This window comes from Colobus angolensis, unplaced genomic scaffold (genome assembly GCF_000951035.1).
Source record: "Colobus angolensis palliatus isolate OR3802 unplaced genomic scaffold, Cang.pa_1.0 Scaffold141, whole genome shotgun sequence".
Classification (NCBI taxonomy): domain Eukaryota; kingdom Metazoa; phylum Chordata; class Mammalia; order Primates; family Cercopithecidae; genus Colobus; species Colobus angolensis.
Window position 1 is genome coordinate 7680391 of NW_012114500.1, and position 21247 is coordinate 7701637.

A 21247-nucleotide genomic window follows, 5' to 3' on the forward strand; every position below is an offset into this window, starting at 1 on the left:
AGATGGAGTCTCACTCTGTCGCCCAGGCTGGAGTGCAGTGGCGCAATCTCGGCTCACTGCAAGCTCCACCTCCCGGGTTCACGCCATTCTCCCGCCTCAGCCTCCCAAATAGCTGGGACTACAGGCTCATGCCACCACGCATGGCTAATTTTGTTTTTGGATTTTTAGTAGAGACAGGGTTTCACCGTGTTAGCCAGGATGGTCCTGTGGATTTCTTTCTGGGCATCAATAATGTTATTTCCAGCCCAAATGTGGTGTATGCTTAAAAAATTTTTTTTAATTTAAAAAAAATGCTATTTCCAGGCTTCCTGAGGAATGACAGCAGTGACTGTATAAACCCAAAGAGACCTTGCAATTTCATCTCCACCAGATATTTTCCTCATATGCCAGGGAAGAAGAATGTTTAAGGAAGGTTCACTAACATCCTCTCAGCAGTGGCGTATCATATCATGGTGGTACCCTGTTTCTCACAGGTTGCCATATTTTAGAACCAAAAATTGTGTAAGCATTAGTGTTGTTAGGAAACTTAATAAAAAAGCAACTCATCCACCTCATCATTTCAGACCAGGCAGCCAAGTCTTAAATGAATTCCCTAAAGCATCTAAATAATGACAGAACCAGAATTCCAGCTCAATGTCCAATTTCCAAACTAGGACTTTTTTCATTCTACCATCACATTATAATTAACCTTCTCATTTATATAAATTAAACTAAAATATGAGATATTACACGGTAGACAATACTAGAAAAAAAATCAGAAATCTTTCTCCTTGATGGGGAAGTTACATTTTGCAATGTTCTTCAAGGCCATCCACAAAGTGGATGGAAAGCTGCTCAGTAAATCCCATGTGTGATAGAAGACAACTTACAATTCTAAAGCAACTCTACCTCTAAAGCTTCCCTGATGTAAATAAACCGTCTTTAGTTTTCTGTTTCAAGCTTGCTTTACAGCTTGACTCACTGGGACGTCAGCACTAGACAGTCAGGTTTAGCAATTCTATCACAGTTTTCTTCAACTTACAATGCAGTGAGCTTTGCTTGGGTGCAGAAGAGGAAACGATTTCCTTCCAGAGTCTCATTTTTATAACCAAAATCTCAATTTTTCTCATTCATGAAAATTGATTTCAAGTGCCACCAGTAAATTGTCATGTAACAGTTTTGGGAGTGGGTTCTTAAAAAAAAAATTGGAGAAACTACCTATTTGATTCATATTCTAAGCTGATGTGGCTCTAAACCTAAAGAAATTTAGGAATTACCATTTTCAGATTAAAGATTAAAAATCAAATATTGTCCACAGTATTACAAAATAATTTGTATTGCTTTCTGAATAATAGTAATTGATGGAGACCCTAGAATTGGATTATTCTCTAAAGTAAGCTAGATCTTAAGAGATCTTTTTAACTTATCAGATCACTTGCTTTAAGAACAATTAATACTGAAAAATAAAGGGGACGATATTATTTTCCTACTTCGAGTCAGTAACTGTTTATAGCACAGCAATCTGATTGTTGTTTACAATAGCAACCACAAATAGAATGAGCTAACATTTACTGAATGCTCACTACGACGCCAAGCAAATATTAACTCATTCTGTCTTGACAACAGTGAGTAGCAGATAGTGTCATTGTGTATTCCATTTTGCAGATGAGAAAAGCTAGGCACAAAGAAGTTAAGGAATCGTCAAAGTGGTGGAACAGGGCTTTTAACCCAGCCTGAGCTCTATTTACATGCATCATATCTTAAATAAATTTATCCTAAATATAAGATTACTTTATAAGCTTCCCACAGATACAATCTGAAAATTCAGACTAATAATAGCAACCGAAAGGCATTTCAGATATTTTGTATTTTAAAGAAGGCAGTTATGGAGCAAGTGATTTTGGTCTCCATACTACCTATGTAGACATAGTCTTTGGAGCCTGACCAGGGAGATCCTCAAGACAAATCGTCAATTTTCCTAAAGGTATGGAACTAGGATCCTTAAGAAGAAGTGCTTTCCATAAAAAAGCTATTCCTGAATGATTTGTCATTTACAAGCATATCAAAATCCTTCCCCTCACCCTTACAATAATTTCTCAATTCAGTTTGGGTTTCACTGACAGTCAAAAGGTCCACAGTCAAGGCATGTAGGGAGAATTTCCTCATCACACAAGGAATTCTTAATCCACTAGATTCTCCAAATGACATATGCCTCATATCTACAGGCATCACCCTTCCATGAACTTTACTATGATGCTGCTAGGCCATGAGAAAACCACTGGAGTGATGGAACTTGTCAGCTGAGAGAAACCTTAGAAATTTCCTTATCTGTTTTACAGATAAGGAAAGTAAAATCCAGAGGAATTAACAGCTAGATAGCTCCTCAGTGGCAGAACGGGGATCAGACCTCTCATCTTCTGAATCCCAGTGCCCTTTGCCTTGTAACAAAACAGCACTCTGAGACATTCATATTGACCCAAAGATTTTCCCTAGATGATTTGTGAAAAACAAAAAAAAGAAATTAATACATTCTACAACAGTTCATATAAAGAAGCAATACAAATATTGTTGATGTATTATAATTTGTTTCCATTGCTAAGAACTTTTCTCACTAAGAATTCACAGAAACTTCATATTCTACAAAAACTTTCATTGAAATTGGATGTGATAAGATAGAATTACTCTCAGTCTAACTATTAAAGTAGCCTCTAATATGCTTCATTTACTTCTGGGAATTAAATGTTAGTAATATTTGTTGAACATTTACTACATGCTAAGGTATTAGAATAAAAAGTAAAATTACTCAGAGAGTAATTGGCTAATTTTAAGTTGTTTTCTTACTTGGTCTTGCAATTATAAAACAAAATACATTTAAAAAATTAAGATGAGATATTAACTTAAAAAAATCTCATTACGGCCAAATGTTACAATCTATATGTGCAGAGTCAGTAACACACTATCCGACTTTACAGGCCACAAATTTCAGTATCCATTTTTACAGGATAACATTTTTCTCCCAAGGAAAATGCAGAGCACATAAAATTTTGTCCCACTGGACATATGTATGAATTTTATCAGGATTTTCATATGATGGCTGCTGGTGGTTCTGAGATTTAGTAGTTCAAGGAGATTAGGCATTCTACATAATGAAAATTATTTGAAAAAAAAAAAGTCAAATTATATTCCCAGGCAAACACAAAGGCTTCCCCTGCCCAAGAAAATATTTTAGGTACACAATACGGAAGACAGTTATATTCTCAGTAGGAACAGATTGTAAGTGAGATGTCTATCTTGATAAGTGCATACAGGTCAAGAAGTCTCAGCAATTTGAAAGTAAAATGACTTACATTAATTTTTTAAATACATATAAGAAGATCCATAAACTGGAAACTCAGCATCCTGGGGGGAAAAAAAAATCATAAAACACTAAGAAAGGAGTTATACTAAAATACAGGCACAGACAAATATTTTAAATATTCAAATATGAAATAAAGTTTAATTTATAGCATTGTTTTTCAGAACTCATTTCTAAAATTGATTTAATATAAAATTATTATCTTTACTTAAATTTCTTGGCAAAGCTCAATAACAAAATAATAAATCATACTAGTACTTGCATTTCATCAAGACAAACCAGTCACTACTTAACATTAAGCTTGCAAACATCACCCCCACTTATGACCTATATTTGTCTCTGTACAGAAAAAGGTGGAGAGAGCGAGAGCTCGTTCACGAAACTAAGATTGTCTTAATCTGATACTAATAATACAAATACATTTTTAATGTAAAACCACACTAATACTTGAAAGCTTTATTAAATAAAACAATTTCTGTGAATACAGACAATATTAATTTCCTCAGAACACAAATTTATAGTTTTTCAAAGGTGATCATCACAGATCAAGTAGGCTTGTCCTATTAACTCAATATCTACCGTTCAATATCTACCCATCATCAAAATATTCAAGTGAAAAGCAACATTCAGTCAATTAACTTACATATTTTGCCTACATGTTACCAAATACTTATTTCTTTAATAACACCTGAGTACCGATGTGGAAAATTATTACATTCTTTCTTCCTTCATAAATTTTCATAGATATCATCAAGATTTCCTTTGCCTTTGTGGATAGATGTATGAGAACAGAGAAGAACAGGGCAACAGCTCTGTTGGCTCTATCGGATCAGCTTTTCTAGCAAATATTTAAAAAGCAAAGTTATAGTGCAAGTCTCTTGTCTTGGAAGAAGGCACTATAATCTAATTATGGAGGAAACAACATGATAATAACCTGTTTACAGTAGCATAGCCACTTGATATCTATTTCTCAATTATCAGATATTTACTGAAGCCCTCTGCAAGGCTTTGCCCTTCTTCAAAGAGATCCAATCCAATTAGAGAGATGAGAAATTGACCTATAAAATTTTAACTGGCAATATTAAAACTCATGTCTGCCCACATATCAGTGAGAAAACAGGAGCACTGAAAGTAACAGGTTACAGAAATTTAGAGCCAAGAGCCGTCCTTACGGACCTGGGTGGTACCAAAGGACAATACAAGACATGTGGTTTTGAGACTGGACTCAATAGATGGTAGGATTTTAGTCATAAAATAGCTGCTTTAATAGTCATGCCCTATGCACCTTCACAAAAGTAGTTTAAAAACTTTAAATGCTAGCCTGGATGTTCTGCCTTCCATAACTGGAAGACACAAATAATACCAAGACATAAATAATACCAATTCTTAAATTAATTGATGCTTTTATTTATTTCTGCATTGGAACCAATAACTCTAGAAGCATATTTTGAGGTAAAGGCATCATGAAAACACATACACACCCATACATACGAACCTTAGATACAATAGGAAGCAGCTTGGACTTTTCTCCATAAGCCAAAACCGCCAGGTATCCCTCTTTCCTTTTCCGAGAAACTACACATATAAAAATAGCAAATATATCCACTCCTTCTCAGAGATAATGGCTCACACTTAAAACACACCCCAAAGAATCTGTCACGAAAGACTAACGCAACCAGTTCATATCTGTAAATATAAAATGAGGAGAATGGAATCCTCAAGTGAGAAATTATTTCTTTAGTGTTATCTTCTAGGCTCAGGCACCAGCTTTCCATAATGGTTTGGACTGCTGAAGTCCTTATTTGTATTTGTGTGTGTGTGTAAGAACACTCCACCTTATTTTAAAAGTAAATGTGCAGCTTTGGTAGGGAAGTAGCTATATATTTAATGTCCATTCAATGTTTTGGGAATCATCAATTGCTTGCTCTTGTTTGATGTGGAAGTCATGTTTTGTTTAAGTGCATCACAGCCAAGTTAAAGAGCAGATGTGTGGTTTGTGTCTTTATCCATATAATTTTCTGTTTAGACCAAATGACATTATAGCTGAAAATAACATACCCTGATTTTTCCTGATGCATGCAGATCCTCCAAAGTTTAATAGGATATGGCCGAATATTTCTTCCCTTGAGGTTTCTAACCCAAAACAAGGTAGGAGCATGTAAAATTCCTACTGATATAAAATCCCACATGTTTGGGGGAAAATCCTATATGCCATTTTTGGCACAAAATAAGAGCATTATCATGAATGCTATTTCTTTGAAAGAATCATAATTCAATCTTTTTTCTAATATGAAGAGTGTCCCAAAAATATTAGAGTGAAAGATGAAGGGGAAAATTAAATGGCATGGAAGTTAAAAAACCCTTTACCAGATTACACTGAAGGTCAGTCAGTCCCAAGAGGAGTCTAGACTTCTGTTGCCACCACAGTGTGCAGTGCAAACAAGACTTAAAAATGTGTGAGTGGCACAGACATCCTCTCAATGTCTTCCTCTTACTTTTAAGTCAACCAACTGGTACCTCAGTTGTACTGAGGATCTGAGAAAATACATAGAGGTAGCATTGTGACACCTGACTGATCTGTTTTCTCTGACTATTGCTCCATACTGACTTGCAAAAATTTGGAGCAATCTCTCTGTCTCTTTCCCTCTCTCCATTTTCCTCTCTTCCTCCCTCTCTTTAGCCTCTCTCACACACTCTTTCTCACTGCCTGTCTCCTCTCTCCTTCTACCCCCTTACCTCCTCCCTCCTCTCTCTCTCTCTCTCTCTCTCTCTCCCCCTCTCTCTCTGTCTGTCTTTACATCACAGTAAATTTTCCTTCTTGGAACTTTTCCTTTTATCTTCTTTATCAATTAACATTCATGTGTTCCAGCATTTAGAGCAATCTGTTCTCTGTCTATCCTTAGAGCAGTAATTATTTTCTAACTCCTAATGTCAAAGAAGAAAAAGAAAATAAAAAAGGAAAAAGAAAACAACACTGATAGACAGAAATGTGATTACGCAGGAAGAGAACTTTTAAAGGCTGAGCAATAAAATTCATAAGCTTCAGTGTAATGTTAAATTAATATTAACGTCTAGCCTATAGATATATATAGTCATGTATAAATAGGAATTTATTTTAATATAAGATTGTATTATTTTGCCTTCTTCCTTCTTCTTCAAAAAAAGGCACATCCTTGGCTTCCACCTTCCTTAGTTATATACAGGATGTTCCTTTAAAGCTCTAATGAATACAGATGGAAGAGGAAATGAGCAAAAGGAGGAACCAGGAAATAGCTGCTTAGCAAAACAAAATATATTAGCAATTTGTTGAGTAGTCAAATTGGAAGGGCTGCATTTTCAGTCCTTGATCAGAGTGATGAAATCTAGACTGTCCTAGATACATATATTACTAGCAAATAGAATTATCTTAATCATCTGCTCCAAATGAATTTTTTCAAGTTTCTGCATACATATATGAAAGAAGAAATACAGATCAAGCTCGCCCCATTAGTATAATTCTGTAAGGATTCGGAAGAGGTTTAGTGGCTTTATTCCCTGGCAAGTTCAATGACAGCATCTTCAGTGGAATGTCACTCAGTATTTCCTATTGAATTTCATAGTTCACAAATTATACAACACAGGCTCTAAGACAACGCTTCTCCACAGTGAGTTTTGAGCTGAACAAGATTATGCATTGTTCAAAACCTGAAATACGCCCATTTAATTATTTTGCTGTGTTGTCTGTGAGAGTCACAGGACAAAACACTTTCAGAAATATTGTTACATAATACCAGTTGCACTTTCTTAGAATGTGGATAATGAGTTCAAATGAATCTACTGAGAAGCGTCCCAGTTGAGCAAAGTGCTTAAACTTTGAAATTTTAGCGAAAGGTGCACTTGGTAGCAGAGGCCAGTTCTATGCAGCCATAATTTATCTCGTCAGCATCTGCAAAGAACATCAGGCTCTATTCTGTTTTGGCTATCTTCACAAGCAACTCTTCATGAATAATTGGAAAATAAATGGCAGGCAAACATAGAGAGAAATCCCTGCCGTTAACAAGCTGATATCATCAAAAAGGTAATAAATGCTGAGAAGACAACTTTTAAAGGTACACATGTTCAAGGTGCCTCTGAGATAGGCCCAAATGCTGCTGAATGGCTGACTATTGGGTCTATGTTCTAGGATGCCTAATCAGTTCAACAGGAATAGCCTGAATGGTGTATATGTTGACTAGTTTATCATGACACAGAATGTCATGGTGAACCGAGGCAATGATAATGTCAACTGACAACATAACTACTATTTTAAAAGATTGACAGTAGGGAATCCTACTATCCTTATTGTTATGGGAACAATCCTTGCTTCACTGGATTCTTGATTTAAATGGTAGTGATTTTTCCCTCTGAAAAGAAAACTTCTAAACTGTATTACTGACAATGTTGAACCATTTTCAGCCAAATACAAGCCTTACTTTGTGATTGAAACAAACTCCCAGAAACAACAGATGCAAATAGTCTGTTAATTTAGGGCTACTTTTCAAGTGGGTTGGTGATAAGTTATTACAGTTTGAACGTTTCACTATTGTTTCTAATTTACTGTTCATTCTTTTAAACCTATCCAGTTGCTCCCAAATTAGCTTTGTCAACAGTTTCTTCTGTTCAAGTTGCAAACCACAAGAGAGGTAGGAATTCTTGGATTCATACAGTGATTTCATGGTGTTATGTGTTGTGAAACATTGCACTGTATGAATCTGGAATATCTGTGAAGTGTACCCATCAGCTTATTGGTGAGGCATGTTGACTGATATCAATCAATGCATCAAATAGTACTGAGAATCATCTATAAGAAAAAAAATGCTTCACTCAGAAACTTGACTGCAATTAAAAATGCTACATTTGTTTTCTGAAAGATTAATGTGTGAATAAGAATTACAATGGTTGAGGTTCCTGTTCAGATCATGAATGTTAGAGCACCATCATGGATACTCATTTGCACTGAATATAAGGAAACCCACTTATAGTGAGTTTCAAGGATGCTTTTCATGAGACCAGAATGGCAGGTTCCATGTATGGTGCCCATTTCGCTTTATGACCAATGAAACATCTTGGAATTTATGCTTCCAAAAAACTGTTTTGAATAACTTTGAAAAACACAAGTGAAGATCTGCACTGGATTAAGTGTTGCTTATGATCCAAAAATAGTAGTTATATTACTTTCTTTAAATGAAAGTGAGCAGCATCTCATCTGTGACTCATGAATGGCCCATTCCAGCTAGCATCTGTCATTCACAGAATGAAGATTTTTCAGGAAACATAAAGACTTCTGTTTTTATTTCACCATTTTTTCTTTAAATGTCCTGTGTAACAGGTGTGTCTTGTTTTCCACCCTTGACTGTTGGGCATATGTCACATTTTGGTTTTGTTTTTTGTTTTTTCATAAAACACCTCTTACAAAGAAATACATTTATTAATAAAATCTGAACTTAGTTTGACCCATTTGGTGAAAATGACCATAATGTTTTCCTATTCCTTATTGAATTTAGTCATTTCCCAGATTTTAATCAATGTTGAATTTGTCCTTCTGTGGCATATAGAGAAAAAGTGGAAACTGGTCAGGAAATGGGAAAAGGGAAACCAAGAGTATTTAAACCATATGTCAAAATTTTCTCAAATGTGCTTTTAACCGTGGAACATAGAAGATGCCAATCTGGGTTGAGGGGAACCCAATTAGGTTTGAAATTTTGGGAAATAAGTCCTGTATGAGAAGAGCAGATGCAGGCTCAGAGGGTAACAGATCAATTTGGGTATGTGGTGTGTCATATAGGCAGTCACTGAAGCCACCATAGGGATGCCATATGGAAAGAAACAAAGGAGGTGAAGGAGAAAGGAAGGAAAAGGCATGTGTAAAGTTCATCTCTTTTCTGTCATGTCAAGCGTGCTGGATATATAAGAGGCCTCTGAACCTGGAATTTGACCCTGCATCTCTAGTTTCTTGAGGACACAGCACCAATGAGGTCCAGACACATTCCTGGAGGCAGGGAGAAGCTACCCAATGAGGTAGACTTACCATAGACAAATTGACATCATCGTCAAATGATATGTGTGGAAGAGCTTCAACAGCTACATAAGGATGCAAGACAGGGTTGTGGGTGGGGAAAAGACAAAGAAAATGCTAGAGCCTCTTAATTCCCAGAATCACTCCATTTAATGCAGTGAAGGGAAAATTCTTTTTAGAGTTCCAATTCCTTCACCTTTAAGGTCTTTTTCTCAAATTCTTTCTTTTTGAATGTCTAAAGTTAATTTTAATCAGCTCTGGATTTGAATTAGCTTTCCTCATTTGGCCAAAAAAAAAAAAAAATCTACCTGTTCTAATTGTGCCACATTCATTGTATTTTATGTTATATTTACAGAGATAATTTACTAATGTAATTATAGGCAACATGGGGAACAGTAAGAACAAGGAGGCAAAAGAGGAGAAATTGAATCCCCTCCTCTTAGTAACATTCTTTTTCTTTCATTCTCTGTATCCAACCTCTTGATTTCCTGGAACTCTTATCCGCCCAGGTCTTCCCCAGCCAGTGTCAGTCAGAAGGAACCTTTTAAACCTTAGAGGAGAGTTGGTCCTTTCTTTATCTAGAAAGTCAACTTTGAACCCTTCCCCTTGTAAAACACCTCTAGCCTTCATTGCTCTGGCTAGGTACTAAGTACTTCATCACAACTACCTTCTATATTGCAATATATCATATATATTACACATATATAGTATTTTTTCTATCTTCCCACTAGAACAGTAGTACTCAGTGGGGACGTGGTAGATTTTGCCCTCCAGGGGACATTTGGCAATGTCTGGAGACATTTTTGTTTGTCACAGTTTGGGGGGTGCTACCACATCTAGTCATCTAGTCCATAGAGGGCCCAGGGATGCATCTGAAAAGCCTACAATGCACAGGACAGCCCCATACAACAAAGTTATTTGGCCCAAAATGGCAATAGTGCCAAGGCTGAGAAACCCCACACTAGAATCTGAAGACCTGGACCTCATTCCCTTTGTCTTCTGGTACATGATGGCTGTACATGATGGCTGTACATGATGGCTGTACATGAGGGTAGTTCTCAATAAATATGTGTTTCCAATGGTTGCCATGCCACACTGTGTATACGTAAAGCTAAAGACTCCCTTTAGCTTTGCTTATACAACAGTAATAAAACTTATCTGATACGCAATTTGAGATTAAAAACTATATAAAACCACAGCAATTTTCAGAAACCTGCTTTTTCTCTGCCTAAGCTGATCTGTTAATAGACATGTAGTCGACTCTCAGCTAAAATAATCACTAACTCAGCTGTAGCTTGTTCTGTGGCTACTGTTTTTCTAAACTCCTTAATATATAGGATATAGCCAGATTCTCCTCAGGAATTCAAATGATGAAGGAATGAATTTAAACATAGCTTTTCTCTGTATCTTCCTCTATTCCCTCAAAGGAAGGGGTCTCAGGATCATCCTTCATTCATTCATTTGACAATATTTTTTCAGTGCTTAGTGTATGCCAGGCAATATTTTAAGTTCTGTAGTTATAATTGTACACAAAACAGACACAGTTGGCCCTTGAATATTTACTCTCAACTGGAGGGGGAGAAGTTATTTTTGCATATACTTTTTGAATATTATAAATTATATGAAAAAATATAAACAAGATTAGAAAATTGAGGGATTAGGGTATGTGGGTAGGGGCTATTATCTCAGATTAAATTTTCAGAGAATTGTCTTTGAGAAGATATTTTAAAAAGAAGTGGGGAAGCAAATAATGGAGATGTCTGGGGGTATTCCATACCAGCAAGTGCAAAGGCCCTGGAAAGTGCTTGGTGTGTTCGAAGAGCAACATGGAGGCACTGTGCCATGAATTTGGAGGAGAGTGCTAGCAATGAGCCCCCAGGGAGGACAGGTGCTAGGTCACTAGAGAATTAATGAACTCCTCTTTTATTCTGAATAAGATGTGAAGCCATTAGGATGATGAGCAGAGGGATGTCATGACCTCACTAAAGTTTTGAGAGAGTCACTCTGTCTGCTGTGTGGAGATGACATTATCACAAGGGTTGAGGCCAGAAGAACAGTTTGGGGATGATGGCAATAATCCAAGAAAGGGCTGATGATGCATCTAAGGAAAAGGTGGTAGAGATGGTGAGAGGTGTAAGCTAAGCAGTTGGAGGAATGGAGTAGTCATTTACTGAGATAGAGCATCCTGGGTGAGTAGCAAGTTTAGGAAGGCAACTAAAGAGCTCAGCTTTGAACAAGTTAAAGTTGAAATGTTTATAAAACATCCAAGTGAAAATTCTAGGAAGGCAGTGGCACACAATGGATGATGCTGCAGGGAGTCTCACTAATTAACTGGGAAGTCAGTCCACCCTGGAAATAACTATTTTGGAATGGCCCACATATAGACCATGGGGTTGGGTAAAAATCATCTAGGGCGAATGTAGGAAACAAAGAGGTCCAAGGATTAAACCTTGAGACATTTGAGGAGATGAGAACAAAAAGCGAAAGACAGAAAAAAGCAATAATGGGTTGGGAAGGAGGAGAACCTAGAGAGTGTGGTGTTCTAGAAGCCCCCTGCTTCAGGAAGGATTACCAGGCAGTTCTGGGGACCCCATTGAGGTTTATGGTCATGAACTTCAAATGAGACTTGTTTCTAAATGATTGGAGAAAAACTAGCCACATTTAGCTACTGGGATATGAGCATGAAGAGCTGAAAAGTTGAATTAAAAAAAATTAGATTCAGGGGGTACATGTGCTTGTGTGTTTCATGGATATTACATGCATAATGGCTGGGGATTGGGCTTCTAGTATGCTTATCACCTAAATATTGGACGTTGTACCCAGTAGGTAATTTTTCAACCTTCAAACGTCCCCCATTTTAGAGTGCTCACGGTCTATTTTCTCCATCTTTATGTCCATGTGTACCCTTCCTTTAACCCCCACTTATACATAAGAAATGCAATATTTGATTTTCTGCTTCTCTGTTAGTTAACTTAGGATAATGGCCTACACCTCCTTCCATGTTGCTGCAAATGACATGATTTAATTCTTTCTTATGTCTGCATAGTATTTCATGGTGTATACGCACATTTTCTTTATTTAATCAACCGTTAGTGGAGACTTAGGGTGGTTTCATGACTTTGCTATCATACATAGTGATGCAATAAACATATGACTGTAGTTGTCTTTTTTATATAATGATTTATGTTCCTTTGGGTAGATACCCCGTAGTAGAATTGCTCAGTCAAATGGCAGTTCTCTTTTTAGTTCTTTGAGATATCTCCATACTGTTTTCCATGGAGCTTGATCTTATTTACATTCCCACCAATAGTATATGAGTATTCCTTTTTCTCTACATCCTTGCCAACATCTCTCGCTTTTTGACTTTTTAATTACAGTCATTTTGACTGGTGTAAGATGGCACCTTAGTAAGATTTTACTTTACATTTCTCTGAATATTAGTGATACTGAGAATTTTTTTCATGTGTTTGTTGGCTACTTGTACATCTTCTTTTGAGAAATGTCTGTTCATGCCTTTTCCCAATTTTTAATGGGGTGGTTTGTTGTATTCTTGTTGAGTTATTTGCGTTCCTTGTAGATTTTAAACATTAGTCTTTAGAGGCGTAATTTCTAAATACTTCTCCCGTTCTGTAGGTTGTCTGTTTATTCTGTTGATTATTTAATTTGCTGTGCAGAAGCTCTTTAGTTTAAGTCCCTTTTTTTTTTTATTCTTGTTTTTGTTGTATTTGCTTTTTGGGTCTTCATTATAAATTCTTTGCCTAGGCTGATGTGCAAAAGAGTTTTTCCCTGGTTTTCTTCCAGGAGTTTTATGGTTTTATGGTTTCAGGTCTTACATGTAGGTCCTTAATCCATCTTGAGTTAATATTTGTATGGGGTGAGATAGAGGTTCAGTTTCATTCTTCTGCATATTGCTAGCCAGTTTTCTCAGCACTGTTTTCCCCCATTGTTTAGTTGTGTCCACTTTGGAAGGTCAGATGGTTATGGGTATGTGGCTTTATTACTATTATTCTCTTCCATTGATCTGTATGTCTATTTTTGTACCAGTACCATGCTGTTTTAGTTACTATAGCCTTGTAATATAAGTTGAAGTCAGGCAATGTGATGCCTCTGGATTTGTTCCTTTTGCTTAGAAATGCTTTGGCCTTGGCTATTTGGGCTTTTTTGGGGCAAGGTTCCATATGAACTTCAGGATTGGTTTTTCTGAATCTGTGAAAAATGACATTGGAAATTTGATAGGTGTTGCATTGAATTTTAGATTGCTTTGGGTAATGGGTGATTTTAACAATATTAATTCTTTCAACCCATGAGCATGGAAATTTTTTTCATTTATTTGTGTTGTCTACAATTTATCCCATCAGTGTTTTATAGTTCTCCTTGTAGAGATCTTTCACCTCCTCTGTTAGCTGTATTCCTAGGTATTTTATTTTATTTTGGGGGCTATGTAAATGAGATTGAGTTCTTAATTCGGTTTGCAGCTTGAATGTTATTGGTTTATAGAAATGCTACTGATTTTTGTACATTGATTTTGTATCCTGAAACTTTTGCTGAAGTCGGCAATCAGTCTAGGATTCTCCTACAGGAATCTTTAGGGTTTTCTACGTATATGTTCATGTCATCAGTAAAGGCAGATAATTTGATTTCCTCTTTTCCAATTTGAATGCCTTTTGTTTCCTTCTTTTGCCTGATAGCTCTGGCTAGGACTTCCTGGAGAGCTGAATTTAACCAGCATCAACTTTTAACTGGGATCAAGATTTCCTTATAATTGGAGGGTGGAAGGCCAAGGGATTATATAAAAGGAAGTGATTATAAGGATTGGACTATGGATGCTATATAAGAAGAAATGGGAGGTCATGGGAGGTCAGTGATTTGAAGAATCAAAAAATTATTAAACTATTAATATCATCCCTTCAGAAACTTAGTAGGATAATGCAGCTCAAGCTGTATCTGAATACGTTCTGTGCCTGTGTGGAAAGACTAGGTATTAAAAAGTAGGAAATGAACAGAACACCAAAAAATAGTATAGCAGTTTTAGAGTCATATTTGAAATACTTTGCATTTATATAATACTCTCATGTTTTTCAAATCACTTTCAAAGATCTGTTTCTTATTTTATATTATCAAATATATTATGGCCAGAAATAACAGCTTTATCAAAGTCTCAGAAGAGTACTAGAAGTCTTGAAAGAATCAAGTTATTATTAGCCATTTTCTACATTATAAAACATTTTAATGCTTATAAAACATTTAAAGTGTCCAGTTATCACTTGAAATAAAGTTATACTATTGTATGTTTAGCTAAATATGGTTTCTTATACAATTATTTATCTTTTCCTTTCAAAATTAATAAATTAGTTTTTCAACAAAACCCATGAATAGTTAATGTCACCACAGAAATGTGTACTATTCATTAAATTCAGATAATAGTAGTGATAGTATCACATTTAACATTTCTACGGAGATTCATGGAATGGGTTTTAAACTGTTGAACTTGGGTATCTTACAGATTTGGTTTTTTCCTCAGATAAAGCTTTGTCAGGTAGATTAAATCATGTAGTTCTGGCCATAGGGGAGGCTCTACAGAATCCTTTAGGTACCCACAAAGGAACCATACTATGAAAAGTCACTAGCTTTATTCTCTACATTTCCCCAGCTTCATACCTTTGCCCACTCTTCACTCTATTCCTTTCACCTAAAATGCTCATTCCCTCCTATTCCGTTTTGTTTTAATAAACTCTACCTGCCCTAAGGAAGATTCAGAGTGCATATCCTGTAGGACATTTTTTTTAATTTCCCTCATGTTAAATGAAGTTCTCCTTCTACTTAGATTGCTTTGTGTCACTATTTTTTCTCTGCACATACTATTTTGTTCTGGTTATCTGAGCATATGTTGTCTTATTTACTAAATAAGCTTCCAGGCAACAAGCTTTTATGTAGCTGTAGAAAGCTCCTAGGTGAATTTTTGCACATAAAAGATACTTTTGAACAAAGCTCTGTTAATTAAATTAGATGTACCAAGAACCAACACGGGTTAGGGAACCTGAAGAAGGACAGCCAGTAAGAGACCTCTTCCAGAGGAGGGGACCCAGGGGCAGGGCTGTTATTGCCTCTCCTCAGGAACTCCAGGCAGTTCTCAAAAAGTCCTTGGGAAGCAATTAGATTTGAGAATTGAGTTTCCTTCCTTCAATCACTGCTCTCAAAAGGCTCTAGTCCTGAAAGATTGTCTTTATTTCAAACTCTCAAACAGAGAAGGCTCTAGAAGCCTTTCTGACTTCCTCAGAAGTCAGTAATGCCAGTATAAATAAGGCATAACTCAGAGCGGTACAGAGGATTGGTGGGAAACGCTTGTTGTTTTACAAGAGATTTTAATTTAGTAACCTGTAACTCTATGATTATTGGTGGTAGTATTATTACCAACCTGGCATGCCTTTACTACTAAATTTATTTGGGCATTTTCTTACACTGTCTCCTAAATTGGAGTCTCAAGGCCACCTTCTCCCAGTACTCGCCCTCTCCTCATACTCGCCTCTCCTCTGACTTCTTCCCTTCCTCACACTCACCCTTCTCTCCCTGTGCACGTGCACATGGTGATACAGCTCACCTCAAATAAAGGAAGTGGCTTGGCTTCAGGATCCCCCCTTTCTTCTCGCCTCTCTTTTAGCAACTGGTGTCCCGAAGTTACTGACACTGTTTCTGGTTATCTTCTATGCTTCACCATTTCCAGTATCCTCCTTTGCTTCTATCCAAATTTGATTTCATTCCATCAGGACCTTGTTCTCAGCTTCCTATTGTAGTAACTAGCTCTCTAACAAATGAATACGAAGTTTTCTGATGAGTGGTAGCATATTAATTTTTTTAAAAGTTTAAAAGTTAGCCACCTCTTATTATTATTTACTTGACAACACTTACTCATTTTTACTCTGGTCATCAAAATATAATATTTGACAAATTTTATGTAGGCCAAAATAGTAACTCAACACTTAGCCAATTTCCTGACACATAGGTAGACTAACTCAATCAAAATATTTATTGAATGAATGAATGAAAGAGTGAATGTGTGTTCAAATACTGACTGTGCTTAGCTTCCTAGTGGGATAAAATAAAAGTAAGATATTGATGCAAGAAATATTTTTAAACAAACGAAATTTGCAGTATCCTGGTTGACCTTCCTTATAAATGTCCAGCTAGGCCTACTCCCATATTCCAAGAAGACAAAACAGATACCCCACCTAGTTACCACTCGCACTTTTGTGATAATTATTTCTACCAACAGAGACTTTGTCGTTACCATTTATTTTAAAAAGGTTGAATTGGATTTACAACTTCTTGCTCTAGATGAGATGCAAGAAAGAAGAAATCTGGTCACCCTCCACTGTTCCCCAACTACTCTCATGCTCTTCTTCATCTCCCTGTCTAGTCATTACCACCATCACTCCTAAGCCTCAGAGACACCTCTAACATTTTAGAGAGACCAAGGAAAAGAAATGTGCGGTTACAGTAGCTGCCTAAGTCTCCTTTTATAGCAAACTATTCTTGAAACTTAAGAGAAAAGGAGGAAATCTGAAGAGCACTTTCTCACACAAATTATCTCCCGACTTTTTGTGTCTTCTCTCACATATACACATACAGATTTGGTCTGAAGAAAGGCTTAAGAAAGCCATCTTCTCTTAGCATTGGGGAAAAACAAAATAAATAATTGTTTAGTTGTCTAGAACTCTATTAAATTTGTCATGATGTATATATGTATATGTACATGATAGCAAACCCCGATTGATTTGCTGTCTTGGCATGATGTCAGAGAGCTACAGGAGCCATGGTGATGGTACTCAGACCCTCAATGCTCACACAACCCCCTCCCACTTTTTTTAAGGCTGAAAAGATGAAGAGAAAATAAGGGAAATGGTGCAAAGACAGTAAAATTCTCCATCTGCAAAAATTTAAAAAAAAAAAAAGACTTTTGCATCACTGGAAACAGGCTTCCCAAATTTTAAAAGGCATACACCTGCAAATGCTTCTGTTCATCTTGTCTGCCAAGAATTAACGATCTTCAGTCTTGTTCTGAATGTCCGACCTTTCTATCCCGCTTGAAACAGATGCTATTTCCATGCCAGTCACAACCACCTGTTGCCACCATGTGTCGTGTTGAATCACATATATGTAATGCCATTCCACCATCTTTTCTCCATCCCTCATTTTACCCAAGCATGTAGTATGCTATTATTCTGCTACTGTATACACTTTGTATACATTTCTGTTCTTCCTTGCAAGATTGTGAATGCTTCGGCCACTCCAATCGATGCAGTTATATCGATCTGCTAAATACAGTCATTTGCGTGAGCTGTAAACACAACACTAGAGGGCAGCACTGTGAGTTATGCAGGCTGGGCTACTTCAGAAATGCTTCTGCACAACTGGACGATGAGAATGTGTGCATAGGTCAGTTCCATTACAATTTCAGCTTTTGTTCTGTGCCTTTTGAGCTACGGGGAGATATTTAGGGTGGAGAGGCTGGTGATATGCACCGTGGTTGAACCAGAATGAACCTTCTCAATGGAGCCAATATCCTTGCGGTGGACTTAAATTTTACTTGTATTGGTTGAAATCATAGTTGGGGGATATACTTTGAATCCTTATGTTGTTGCTTTAAATATGATTATCTCAGAAATCATGTTAGAGAAATTAAGAATTTTCTTTCTTTCTTCCTGTTTTTTGTTTTCGTATGAAATTTTAAAACCTGATGATTCTGAACTGATCTTATAGCCTTAAATTATACATTCAACTTTCAAAATAGAAACTCATTATACAGGATTTAATTATAGATATGAAAAAGTGGGGTGCAGACTCTTGCATATAATTGGCGATCAGTGAGTATTGATAGATTGAAAATGTTGCTATTTGAAATTGAAAATAACTAGCAACTGGAAATGTAAAAATTTGTCTGAATTCTTCATCCATAGCAATGAAATTCCATTTATTGAATTTTCCTACAGCTCCCAAAAAGGAAGAGTAGTTTCTCAAAAGTATTCTAGGCAGTTAATTATCTTAGCCCTGGAAAACTGCGTCCACAGAGGCACCTGAGCACTTTCCCTTTCCTCCCTACCAATGACTACTGCTCTTGGCATGTAGGGAGGACCAGGCGCCTTTCCCACCCAGAAAATCTACCTTTTACGTAGTGAAACTTGTCTTTAAGAATGTGGGGATGCCAATGGAAAAATAAGAAACAATAAATGGAATTTCACTTCATAATTCACGCTTAAGCAGTGCATATATTTGAAATGCTGAAAAATATATGTGTAGCCATTATCACACCAGTAGGTAGCTATATAGGCACCCAATTTTAAAGGTAGACTTTTTCACATTGAGGTACGTTCAATAGGATACACAAGCTGAAAAATGACAAGCAATCTTTTTATCAAGAAAAGAAATCCAATCCATATTTCTGTGACCATTGTCCTCTGATTGGATCGTCAAGATCCGAGTGTCACAAAAAATAGCTGCAGAGTTGTTTTTAATCAAATTGGGCCAAATATATATAATACTGTTGGTGTCTACAGTACTTTCTATATTTCAGAGCATCTCCTTATTTATTTTTTGTCAATTAGGAGAGAAAGTACTGGACTTAGAGGCCAGAAAGCTAGTCTCAAATTTCAGTTTGCTATCTCATAGTTGTGTGCCATAGGTAAGTCATTTGAGCCTTCTAGTTGGGTGAGGATCAAATGGGATGCACAGGAAACACTTAGTCAGCTGTGAACCGGCTTGTAGATGTCTTGTTTTGTTTTTACTTAATCCTCATTAACAAAACAGTGGGGTAAGTATTACACTAATTATTTCCCCTATCTTGTCATTGAGAAGAGTAAGGCAGATTGACCCAAATCTTACACCAAAGGGTTTCTGACTTCAAAGCTTAAACACTTTCTCTCAACCACTGACACAATTAGCAAAGCTAAGCTTGTGAAACTTTTACTTATGGTATGCGTTTTGAATAACAGCAGCAATTCCACCCTGAGTTTATGAACAGAAGTTCAATTGTCTTCATAACACTTGGGTTACAAAGACTTGAGAATATTAATAAAAACCAAAAGACATGTAGTTGTCTAAATTTTGAATGCAGAGTACATTTTACTGAATGTCATTTGTAAAAATATATAAATGTCATGCTATAAATAGGTAAACAACAAAAAAGCTAAAATAAATAGGAAGGATTTAAACCTAGGATTTCTAGGATTAAAAACCTAGCCATTTTTACAAAATACATAAGATTAAAATGTTTTATAATATTTAATATTTTAAATCAATCTAATAAAAGCCTTAGAAGGAAAGATTTTATTCTATAAAATTTCTCTTATCAGGTAACTTAACAATATCACAGTATATTTTATTTAGAGTGTTTTATTATTAGGAAGTTTGGCCTTTTTTCCAGTTCTGAGGTAAACTGTGAACTCCAAATCTGCTTCTTTCTATCCGGTTTTAAGAGGTATAGTTCAGTTGTGAATCCTTATTTGATTATCCACAGACTAGAAAACAGTCCATTCAGTGTCTGCCTTTTAAATCACATAAACTAAGAAGAAGAAATATGAAAAACAATAGCAATTTTGTATTTATTTTTACTTTTAAAAATCAAGAAGAGTTTTATTCTCCATTTCTAGAAAGCTTATTAATTAAAATTATAAACTTTTGGAAAATTCCATTTTATTGAGCTAAACCTGTTTCTATTTAGGATTTTATACTTGAAACCAAACGAAGTACTTGGTGAACACAAAGGGATGCATTCTTAAGTACTATTAAAGTTAGCTACATTAGGCCAGACGCAATGGCTCATGCCTGTAATTCCAGCACTTTAGAAGGCCCGGGCAGGTGGATCACCTAAGGTCAGCAGTTTGGGCCCAACCTGGCACACATGGTGAAACCACATCTCTACTGAAAGAAATAAAAAATGAGCTGAGTGTGGTGGCCTGTGCCTGTAATCCCAGCTACTCAGAAGACTGAGGCAGGAGGATCACTTGAATTCGAGAGATGGAGGTTGCAGTGAGCTGAGAATAGCGCCACTGCACTCCAGCCTGGGCTACAGAGTGAGACTCTATCTCAAGAAATAATGAAATGAAATGAAATAAAATAAAATAAAATAAAATAAAAAAATGTAATATTAGCTACATTATTCCCTCACCCACCCTAATTTCCTAAATTATTGCCCTTTTCTAAAGGAGAAAATTGTGTTTAAAGAATGAATTGAAAAATCTGGCTAGCTGATAGGTACTAAGGTCTATCTTTTATCTGTAGTGCTTATATGCATACAATGAATTAATAACAATTTCTTTAAAAAGCTGTAGATTTCACTTACCCTGCTTGAGGCTCTGAGGGCAGTGATACTGGGGCTGCCTGTGCACAATGCTGGAGTTTGCCTTCTCAGGGCCTTTGGAAGCCTGTGGCTCCATTGCTAAGGTTTGCCCTATGAGATAGCATGTACCTATTTGCTATTTCCACAATTAAGATTCCTAAAGGGCTTGAGGCAGGACTGAGTATTAAATTTGAAAGGATACATCAGAAGTAATTCAGAGTTAATTTTAATACCATTTTGTATAGCAAGCACTAATGAAAATGAAGGGATATTTACCCCATTCACTTTCACAGAATAAGGCACTAATCTTGGAAACTTTGAACTTCATCTAAGTCTTATCTACATTAAAAACAAAAAACAGAACCCTTTGCCAATTCTTTAACAACTGACAATAAAATTCACCACCCTTGCTGTGAAGGAACAATTCATATCTTTGACAAAATGTAGGCTCTGTGTGATGAAATAGATGTTGTAAAATACTTGCATCATTTTATATTATGGCAAATATAAAATGCAACAGGGTATTCCATGTTGCCACCGTGATTGC

At 36.3% G+C, this 21247-nt stretch overlaps 1 protein-coding gene across 1 annotated transcript in view; it reads left to right on the forward strand.

Annotated features, from left to right (window-relative positions):
- Positions 1–21247, forward strand: part of NTNG1 (netrin G1) — a 351142-nt gene that overhangs the window by 280318 nt on the left and 49577 nt on the right. Inside the window, exon 6 of the mRNA XM_011935216.1 lies at positions 17634–17801. Coding sequence (XP_011790606.1) covers positions 17634–17801 — 168 coding nt within the window. The remainder of the gene's footprint in view (positions 1–17633; positions 17802–21247) is intronic.